We start from the raw sequence: 11,284 nt of genomic DNA, 5'->3' as shown, positions 1-11,284 counted from the left end.
ATCGAGTCCCGCATGGTCTCCTTGCTCGGCAGGGAGCCTGCTTCTCTCTCCACCTCTGCCTGCCTGTGTGCTCTCTCTCTCTCTCCTTCTCTCTGACAAATAAATAAAATAAAGTAAAAAAAAAAATCTGTCTAGGGGACCCTATTTGGCTCAGTCAGTTGAGTGGCTATCCTCGGTTGGGGTCATGATCCCAGAGTCCTAGGATCAAGCCCCACATCGGGCTCCTGGCTCAGTGGGGAACTCTGTTTCTCCTTCTATTCCTCACCCCGCTCTTGTCCCCTCTCTCCTTTCTCTCTCAAATAAATAAAACATCTTAAAAAAAAATCTGTCTAATAAGGATCCGGAGTTGAGAATTACTTACATACCATCTGCTTACATTTTATCAGAAAACAAAAAGGCCCTTTGAAATACTGAGCCCAATTGCAATTGGCAGCATATGCCATCCTAAAGCCTGACTCCCAGAAATGGTAGGCTGCTTAGGACAGCATACATTTCTAGAGGCACTTTGAGGGAAACAAAAATAGAGTAATTACAATAACCATAACTATTTGCTTCTAAGATGCAAAAATTCAAGAAAGACTGCTTAGTAAAAGAGGAAAAAAAACCCCTACTCTTATTAACCCATTTCTCAGATTAGAAAGGTAGTTTTGATATCTATGAAAGATAGAAATATCTGGATTAAATATAATGTTTGCACGATGGTCCTTTAGCAGTTTGAGAGAACTGTGAGTGATTTATCTTTGCTAAGGAGATTTAGACCTTACCAGAAAGTTCTTCATTACCAAGTTAATTTTTTCTCTCTTGCTTCTCCTAGTCCTCCATAATGAAGTCTACCTGGATTTAATCCGGTCACACTTCTTTTTTCATAACCATTAAAGGTATTTGTCATCTGTGTAAATCTCTAGAGGAAAGTCAGAACTGTGCCTAAAGAAATCATTTTGCACAAGCAAGCATTTGACAAACAGTAATTGCTTGGAGATGGCGTTTCAAAAAGCTCCCTTTTAATTTTTTGTGTTGTGTTATTTCGTTTGTAAAAAGGTCAACAATTTATAATCCAGAATCTGTACGCATTGTTGAAAGAACTGTATTAACAGTCTGTAGTCATCCAGATTACAGTCCAGCTTCCTAACTTCATGCGACTTCAGGTAAATAATTTCTCTTTTCTGAGCTGATTTCAGTTTCTCTTAAGTAAAATGCGTCGTTTGGACTAAGCAGTATCCAATGCCCCTTTCTATTTGAACACTGAGTTGTTGTTTTGTTTTGTTTTGTATTTTTAGGACTTGAAGAAACAAACTGGAGAATTTTAGGATGTAGGTCTTTGGGTCTGGTGAACAGTATAGTATTAAAGAAACTGTTCTCATGGCCGTGTTTCTGGAGTCTGAAGGGTAAATGATAGGGGCAAGGATGCATGCACGGGAAGAGTAGGACAGGAACCCGTATGAGGGTCAACGCCTGCGACTCCTCTCAGATTCGCAAAGTGAGCAGAGCGTTCGGCTGCTAGGCAACCGCTCCTCCTCAGCGACAGTGGAGGGCCCTAGTTGTAGGTGTCTAACTTACTACCTCTTCATTTATCCATGGTGCCTTCTTCTCGAAATTAATGAAATATGTATCCTCTAAAAGTACACCCTCTTTGCAACCAAGGGTTGACAAGCCTTGTGGCTGTGTTCTGCTTGAGCCGGGTTTTCATTTTCCTGAGCTCAGGCGCGATGCGGGCACCCCTCAAACAGGGCCCTTGCCGCCGCGTTGCCGGGCAGAGCCGGACGCCTCCCGCTCCCGACCCCGCCCACCTGGCCCAGGCCCTTGGTCCTTCGCGGGTCGCCCTCGGCCGCCATGGGCTCGGAGATGGAGCCCCTGCTCCTCGCCTGGAGCTATTTTAGGCGCAGGAAGTTCCAGCTCTGCGCAGATCTGTGCACGCAGATGCTGGAGAAGTCCCCTTACGACCAGGTACCACCCGGATCCCGTCAGCTTTGTGGATCCCAGGGAGAGGCAGAGGGCACTGGGGGGTCCCCCGGCCGCTGGGTGGGGGCTCCGGTGAGGAAGGCCCAGGGCGAACTTGACTGTGTGGTCAGCATAGGCATCTGGAACCCCTTAGAACCCGTCTGGCTCGTCCTTGTTGGCGGCGGCCCCGAGTCCCCGCGGGCCGTGCTATGGCCACCCCTCCTCAAACTTCAGCAGCCCCTTTCCTTTACGGGTCCCTTAGAGGAACACTTTAAAAATCCCGAATTTTACTTTGGTGCACAACTTTGATAAGTCATTTATACTTGCATATGGATGGGCTCTGAAGTTCGCTGCGTGTGTATTATTAATTTATAAAACAGTGATGTATAAACAAAATCCGTAACTTCTCACCTCTTGTTGAAATAGCTGCTTTTTGGGCGGACCAAACGTTGTGATTTCTCCACTTCATCTTAAGATTGTTTTCCAAGAGTGAAGGAGACTTTGATTCTGGGATATGAATGCATTTTGAGGATAAATACAAGTTAGAGAAATGCGAATCTAGGAGGGGAAGATGGGGGGGGGCGGGAAGGCCCTTTAAAAGAAGGAATGATGACTCTGGTTTTAAGAGAACTTAAGTAAACTATCACTGTACTGCAGTAATAAGACGAAGTAAGATATTAAAGAGGGAAAATGGTCATATACTCCAGTGCAGGTAGTTCCTGGAAGAGGCAAAAAGGAGAAAAAAGAAGAGCAGAGCTGTGACAGTTTGTCAGTGCTTCTGGTAAAAGCTGGTTTTCCAGCTTTTCCTCTAGTGGTGTTGCTCTGGAGATGTTAGGAAAAAAGGGAGGTTGAGGGGAGTTACATAAGCGCAGGCATATGCGTGAACACTGTTACTAGGCTCTGCCTTAGTTCCCAGCAAGTGGCTGGAGGATAACCTGTTGAGGTGAATGTTTTGACTTTTAGATAGAACAGTCCATGCTAGTGGGAATACAAAGCTAGATTCTTTTGTGTTTGTTCATGTTATTAATAGGATTGCGTTTCCATGGAGAAGCATTTTTTTTTTTTTTTTAAAAGATTAAGAGAGAGAGAGAGAAAGAGAACATCTGGCGGGGAGGGGAAGGGGGAACAGAAAATCCTCAAGCTGACTTCCTGATGAGTGTAGAGCCTGCTGTCTGTCTGGGTCCCTGGGACCCTGACCGTGACCTTAGCCAAAATCAAAAGCTGGTCACTTAACCAGCTGAGCCACCCAGCTGCCCCAGGAAGCATTTTTCTAAGTGTATTTCTTGCCACAGTAGTCCTACAAATGCTACTCAAAAAAAAAAAAAAAAAAAAAAAAAAAAAAAAGATTCCACAATCGAGTATGCTGGGAATGTTACAAAATCATGACCTCTTTACATTTGTACAGCAAAAGTTTGTTAAAACTCTATGTGATGTACCAGACACTGTTCTTGGCACAATGGTTCGCAAGTACTTTACATGCTGTTTCTGTTTTTCCATCAGTTTAAGGCAGTTTCCATTCTGTGTTCCACAGAGCAATAGTCCCAAGAACTGTCCAGTGAAAGGAAGTTTCTTCAGTCAATGCATTTGGGAACTGTACATTGCCTACTTAGAGATTCAAGATTCATACTAAAGGCCCTGGGTCCTGAAGAAAAGGAACTTAATTTTGCCCAATTTTGATTAATACAATAATTCTGAAACTTATTTTTAGAAGTGGGCAAGACTCATATCTTCGTTGTTATCATTCTAGGGAGACGTAGTCCTATGGGGAAACACTGTTAATGGCAAAGCAGCACTGTTTTTATTAATGGTTAAGTTCCTATAATCTTGGGGGACCTGGGTGGCTCAGTCCCTTAAGCATCTGCCTTCGGCTCAGGTCATGATACCAGGGTCCTGGGATTGAGCCCTGCAACAGACTCCTTGCTCAGCAGGGAGTCTGCTTCTCCCTTTCCCTCTGCCACTCCCCCTGCTTGTGCTCTCTCTCCCTCTCTTTCTGTCTGTCAAATAAATTTTTAAAATCTTTAAATAAAAAGATCCTGTAATCTTAGTAACATAATCATAGTGCATTCACTACAGTACTGTGCCTGTGAATTCAGACTTAGTTTGTGCTAGGCACTGTGATCAGAATTTTATATGTGTTCAATTAAATTACCTTTGTTGAATGCTTGTTACTTACCAGGCATAAGTTGTGTCAATTACATGTATTTCTGTGCTTGGAATAACATTGCAAAGTAGGTAACAAAAATAATAGCTAACGTTTATTATTTACTCCGTGTCAGGCTTGGTTCTAAGGATTTTGTAATTCATCTCATTTAATCCTCGGCCATTTTAGGAAGTTGGTACTATTTCCACAATTTTATAGATTGACTACACTGGGGCACAAGGTGAAGTAATTTGTCCAAAATTACTAAGCTTGTAAACCCATTGTCTTTATACTATGCTGCCTCTTTGGCCCTTATGTAGCCAAATTTTTCAAAATGGTGTGTTTCTCAACATTTCCCAGTACATTTTCCCATCTACTGTGCCTTTTTCCAGATTTTAGCTAAATGGTAATTTTGACATATTACGTACTTGGATTAAGGGCTCTGGAAAGTCCTGAAGGAAGGAAACTAACGAAATTTGATTAAGACAGTATTCTGAAATTTACGTGATCTCTGGCGCCTTTTGGGGGATGCAGCAGAGGGACAGATAGCTCCCGTATCATCTTGGAGAGAGATCATTTTGGAAAGTGCAGGGCAAAGCAGCAGTATTTTTATTAATGGTTTAGATGGGGCTGTAGAGAGCTTCTTGCTCCTTTTTATCTAGGAAGAGTAAGATAAACAGATTAAGGACTTTGTCTACAACTCCTGAATTAGCAGCTCAATAAGGTAAGGGCTTGGGTCTTTTTATTTGGTTTCTTGTACAGCTCTCATTAGGCCTCATGGACCCTCTTGGTGGATTAAAGACTTGTTACAAAGTATATTTGGTAGAACTGTGATTTTTGATAATGATAATGAAGAAAAAGACAGGTTTATATAGGGAAATATTGCTGTTGGCATTGGTTAACCATTGACATGGTTAGGATCATTAGGGTAGTAAGTCTTGTTAGGTCTTGGCCTATTCTATACGCCTATTTGTTGTGGATTTGAAAGAATAATGCCAGAACAATGCACTATTTCATCAGGAATAGAAGTTTACCTTACCAAACTGGGCTTTTGATAGCTGGATAGGGCTGTTGAAAAGTTTATAGGGTTCACTCATGTTAGTTATTTTATTTATTTATTTTTTTAAAAGATTTTATTCATTTATTTGACAGAGAGATCACAAGTAGGCAGAGAGAGAGGAGGAAGCAGGCTCCCTGCGGAGCAGAGAGCCCAATGTGGGGCTCGATCCCAGGACCCTGAGATCATGACCTGAGCCGAAGGCAGCGGCTTAATCCACTGAACCACCCAGGCGCCCCTGTTAGTTATTTTTTGACTCAACCTTTGAACACTGTGCTTTTCCACTGTATGCTTTTCTTTTTTAAGTAATTATTTTTAATTTTTTAATTTGAGTATAGTCGACATGTAATGTTACATTAGTTTCAGGTGTACAACATAGTGATTCAATTTTCTATATTATGCTGTGTTCACCCCAAGTGTCGCTACCATCTGTCACCATACCATGCTATTACAATATCATTGACTATATTCCCTATGCTGTACCTTTTATTCCCATGACCTATTCATTTCATAACTAGAAGCCTCTATCTCGCACTCCCTGGCACCCATTTTGCCCACTCCCTGCACTCCTTCCCTCTATAGCAACCATCAGTTTTTTCTCTATATTTGAATCTGTTTCTGCTTTTTGTCTGTTTTGTTTTAAATGAAATCATACAGTATTTGTGTTTTTCTGCCTGATTCATTTCACTTAGCATAATACCCTCTAAGGTCCATCCATGTTGTTAAAAATGGCTTGCTTTTTTTTTGTATTTTTATTCTTTTTTAAATTTAATTTTTTATTTTTTAAAAGATTTTATTTATTTATTTGACAGACAGAGATCACAAGTAGGCAGAGAGGCAGGCAGAGAGAGAGGGAAGCAGGTTCCCCACTGAGCCACCCTGGTGCCTCTTATTCTTTTTTTTTTTTTTTTTAAGATTTTATTTATTTATTTGACAAAGATCACAGGTAGGCAGAGAGGCAGGCAGAGAAAGAGAGGAGGAAGCAGGCTCCCTGCTAAGCAGAGAGCCCGATGTGGGGCTCGATCCCAGGAACCTGGGATCATGACCTGAGCCGAGGGCAGAGGCTTTAACCCACTGAGCCACCCAGGCGCCCTGCCTCTTATTCTTTTTTTTTTACGACTGTGTAATATTCCATGGTACACACATACCGCATCTTCTTTATCTGTGGTTATGGATATGGCTGCTTCTGTATCATGGGTATTGTAATTAATGCTGCAAGAAACACAGGGTGCATATATCTTTTCAAATTAGTGTTTTTGTTTTCTTTGGGTAAAGACCTAGGAGTGGAATTACTGGATTGTATAGTATTTCTATTTTTAATTTTTTAAGAAACCTTTATGCTGTTTCCACAGTAACTGCATCAACTTATATTCCCACCAACAGTGCTTGAGAGTTCCTTTACTGTACGCTTTTCTTAGCACGGATTTGTGTATTTTGTGCCCATTTGTTATTTCATTTTGGAAATATTTCCTGGTATGGTCTCCCCCAGTATGTAGAAATCTTGCCTTTTTCTTATTTTTATTTTATTTTATTATTTTTTTTTTATTAACATAAAATGTATTATTAGCCCCAGGGATACATGTCTGTGAATCGCCAGGTTTACACACTTCACAGCACTCACCATAGCACATACCTGCCCCAATGTCTATAATCCAACCACCCTCTCCCTATCCCCCTCCCCACAGCAACGTTCAGTTTGTTTTGTGAGTTTAAGAGTCTCTTATGGTTTGTCTCCCTCCTGATCCCATCTTGTTTCATTTTTTCCTTCCCTACTCCCCAAATCCCCCATGTTGCCTCTCAACTTCCTCATATCAGGGAGATCATATGATAATTGTTTTTCACTGATTGACTTACTTCGCTCAGCTTAATACCCTCTAGTTCCATCCACATTGTTGCAAATGGCAAGATTCCATTTCTTTTGATGGCTGCATAGTATTCCATTATATATATATATACACACCACATCTTCTTTATCCATTCATCTGTTGATGGACATCTAGGCTCTTACCATAGTTTGGCTGTTGTGGACATTGCTGCTATAAACATTCGGTTTCATGTGCCCCTTCGAATCAATACATTTGTATCTTTAGGGTAAATACCCAGTAGTGCGATTGCTGGGTCATAGGGTAGCTCTGTTTTCAACTTTTTGAGGAATCTCCATACTGTTTTCCAGAGTAGTTGCACCAGCTTGCATTCTCACCAACAGTGTAGGAGGGTTCCCCTTTCTCTGCATCCTTGCCAGCATTTGTCATTTCCTGACTTGTTAATTTTAGCCATTCTGACTGGCTTGATGTGGTATCTCATTGTGGTTTTGATTTGTATTTCCCTGATGCCAGGTGATGTGGAGCACTTTTTCATGTGTCTCTTGGCCATCTGGATATCTTCTTCTTATTCTTTTTTTTTTTTTTGGGGGGGGATGTCTTCTTTGCAGAAATGTCTGTTCATGTCCTCTGCCCATTTCTTGATTGGATTATTTGTTCTTTGGGTGTTGAGTTTGATAAGTTCTTGATAGATTTTGGATACTAGCCCTTTGTCTGGTGTGTCATCTGCAAATATCTTCTCCCATTCTGTCTGTTGTCTTCTGGTTTTATTTATTTATTTTTATTTTTTATTTTTTATTATTATTTATTTGTTTATTTACAGCATAACAGTGTTCATTGTTTTGGCATCACACTCAGTGCTCCATGGAGTACGTGCCCTCCCTATTACCCCCACCACCTGGTTCCTCAACCTCCCCCCCCCCCCCCGCCGCCCCTTCATAACCCTCTGGTTGTTTTTCAGAGTCCATAGTCTCTCATGGTTCATCTCCCCTTCCAGTTTCCCTCAACTCCCTCTCCTCTCCATCTCCCCATGTCCTCCATGTTATTTGTTATGCTCCACAAATAAGTGAGACCATATGATACTTGACTCTGCTTGACTTATTTCGCTCAGCATAATTTCTTCCAGTCCCGTCCATGTTGCTACAAAAGTTGGGTATTCGTCCTTTCTGATGGAGGCATAATACTCCATTGTGTATATGGACCACATCTTCCTTATCCATTCATCCGTTGAAGGGCATCTTGGTTCTTTCCACAGTTTGGCGACTGTAGCCATTGCTGCAATAAACATTGGGGTACAGATGGCCCTTCTTTTCACTACATCTGTATCTTTGGGGTAAATACCCAGCAGTGCAATTGCAGGGTCATAGGGAAGCTCTATTCTTAATTTCTTCAGGAATCTCCACACTGTTCTCCAAAGTGGCTGCACTAACTTGCATTCCCACCAACAGTGTAAGAGGGTTCCCCTTTCTCCACATCCTCTCCAACACATGTTGTTTCCTGTCTTGCTAATTTTGGCCATTCTAACTGGTGTTAGGTGGTATCTCAATGTGGTTTTAATTTGAATCTCCCTGATGGCTAGTGATGATGAACATTTTTTCATGTGTCTGATAGCCATTTGTATGTCTTCGTTGGAGAAGTGTCTGTTCATATCTTCTGCCCATTTTTTGATATGATTATCTGTTTTGTGTGTGTTGAGTTTGAGAAGTTCTTTATAGATCCTGGATATCAACCTTTTGTCTGTACTGTCATTTGCAAATATCTTCTCCCATTCTGTCTGTTGTCTTCTGGTTTTATTAACTGTTTCCTTTGCTGTACAAAAGCTTTTGATCTTGATGAAATGCCAGGAGTTCATTTTTGCCCTTGCTTCCCTTGCATTTGGTGATGTTTCTAGGAAGAAGTTGCTGCCTGTGTTCTCCTCAAGGATTTTGATGGTTTCCTTTCTCACATTGAGGTCCTTCATCCATTTTGAGTCTATTTTCCTGTGTGGTGTAAGGAAATGGTCCAGTGTCACTTTTCTGCATGTGGCCATCCGATTTCCCCAACACCACTTGTTGAAGAGACTGTCTTTTTTCCATTGGACATTCTTTCCTGCTTTGTCAAAGATTAGTTGACCACAGAGTTGAGGGTCTATTTCTGGGCTCTCTATTCTGTTCCATTGATCTATGTGTCTGTTTTTGTGCCAGTACCATGCTGTCTTGATGATGACAGCTTTGTAGTAAAGCTTGAAGTCTGGAATTGTGATGCCACCAACTTTGGCTTTCTTTTTCAACATTCCTCTGGCTATTCAAGGTCTTTTCTGCTTCCATATAAATTTTAGGATTATTTGTTTCATTTCTTTGAAAAAAATGGATGGGATTTTGATAGGGATTGCATTAAACGTGTAGATTGCTTTAGGTAGCATAGACATTTTCACAATATTTGTTCTTCCAATCCAGGAGCATGGAATATTTTTCCATTTTTTTGTGTCTTCCTCAATTTCTTTCATGAGTACTTTGTAGTTTTCTGAGTACAGATTCTTTGCCTCTTTGGGTAGGTTTATTCCTAGGTATCTTATGGCTTTGGGTGCAATTGTAAATGGGATTGACTCCTTAATTTCTCTTTCTTCTGTCTTGTTGTTGGTGTATAGAAATGCAACCGATTTCTGTGTGTTGATTTTGTATCCTGACACTTTACTGAATTCCTGTACAAGTTCTAGCAGATTTGGAGTGGAGTCTTTTGGGTTTTCCTCATATAGTATCATATCATCTGCAAAGAGTGATAGTTTGACTTCTTCTTTGCCGATTTGGATGCCTTTAATTTCTTTTTGTTGTCTGATTGCTGAGGCTAGGACTTCTAGTACTATGTGGAATAGCAGTGGTGATAATGGACATCCCTGCTGTGTTCCTGACCTTAGCAGAAAAGCTTTCAGTTTTTCTCCATTGAGAATGGCATTTGCGGTGGGTTTTTCATAGCCTTTTTGTTATTTAATTAAAACATTTAAAAATATTTATGTTGGAGTGATGATACAAGTAATGAAGAGCCTTAGGAAGCTTAAGAAGTTTCCTTTGAGTAAGAACTTGAAAACTCTCCTTCCTTTCCTTACAACATGAATCCAGGATGGCATATCTGTATGGATATGGCATAGAGTCTGCTACCCAGGGGCTCTCATTATGTATTTGCTAAATGAGTGTATTGATCGTATTCATGTGTGTGTGTGTGTGTGTGTGTGTGTGTGTTTTAAAGATTTTATTGTTAAGGAATCTCACACCCAATGCAGGACTCGAACCTACAACTCCAAGATCAAGAGTTGCATGCTCTTCTGACTGAGCCAGCCAGGCACCCCTATGTATTGTGAGGGCCTTATCCATGTGTACCACCTTCCCTTCTGTTTACAAAGATCATCTTAGTTGCCTGAGGACCTTTGTGTCCTTCCAGCCCCACAGGTTCCTAAACATGTATTTACCTTTTCAAATAAATGTAATTGCATTATGGGCATTCTTAACTCATTTCTTGATTTGTTTTGTTTTTATTATTCCCACGACAAAATAGAAATGGCAGTTATGTGATGTGATGGGGTGCTGTTGTGTTCCACATGACAGATGTGCTAGAGGTGCGAACTGTCATCATAATGGCAATCATCCTACAATATATAAATGTAGCAAGTGAACACATTGTACACCTTGTTATTTTTTATTATAATTTTTAAAGATTTTATTGATTTATTTGAGAGAGAGAGAGCATGGGCACAGTGGGGGTTGAGACGGCAGAGGGAGGAGAAGCAGACTCCCCAGTGAGCAGGGAGCCTGATGCGGGGCTCGATTCCAGGATCCTGAGATCATGACCTGAGCCAAAGGCAGGCACCCAACCAACTGAGCCACCCAGGCACTCCCACCTTATTGTTTTTTAATCAGTTGAGAAAATTCTTCCTAGATTCCTCCAAGAGAGTGTTTTTGATAGTAGTCAACATCACTGGCATTTCTTATGATGCTCTTATTGTTTCAGTGGAGGAAGTTAAATGATGGCAAGACTACCAATCTATGAAAAGCTAACAGAAATGTGATCAGAGCAGAAGCAGATGGTCCTCAGCTCCACAGTTAACTGATTTATCTTCACATGTTCGTTTAGCCTCATGGGCTATTTTTTTTTTTTTTTTTGAGGCATCTACATTTTAGAGTATTCTTCCCCCACAGCTCTTTGAATTATCATTCCTGTGCCACCAAACTGGTTTTAGTACAAATGAATGACTTTGAAGCAGTGTGTGGACACATGGAAGAGCAAGGAAGTTAAAATATTTTTTCTGGGTGCCAAATGGATTCAGTTTTGCTCTCCCCCCCACCCCCTCCTAAGACA

The 11,284-nt window shown here is 41.0% G+C and overlaps 1 protein-coding gene across 2 annotated transcripts in view; it reads left to right on the top strand.

The window, feature by feature from the left end:
* Nucleotides 1-1,805: 1,805 nt before the first annotated feature.
* The window catches only part of TTC8 (tetratricopeptide repeat domain 8), a 64,570-nt gene continuing 55,091 nt past the window's right edge, over nt 1,806-11,284 (top strand). For both annotated transcript variants that reach the window (XM_046010181.1, XM_046010182.1), the window contains exon 1: nt 1,806-1,944. In XM_046010181.1, coding sequence (XP_045866137.1) covers nt 1,831-1,944 — 114 coding nt within the window. In that variant the 5' untranslated portion in view covers nt 1,806-1,830. The remainder of the gene's footprint in view (nt 1,945-11,284) is intronic.

Source organism: Meles meles, chromosome 6, assembly GCF_922984935.1.
Source record: "Meles meles chromosome 6, mMelMel3.1 paternal haplotype, whole genome shotgun sequence".
Classification (NCBI taxonomy): domain Eukaryota; kingdom Metazoa; phylum Chordata; class Mammalia; order Carnivora; family Mustelidae; genus Meles; species Meles meles.
This window is presented reverse-complemented; position numbering and strand designations above follow the sequence as displayed.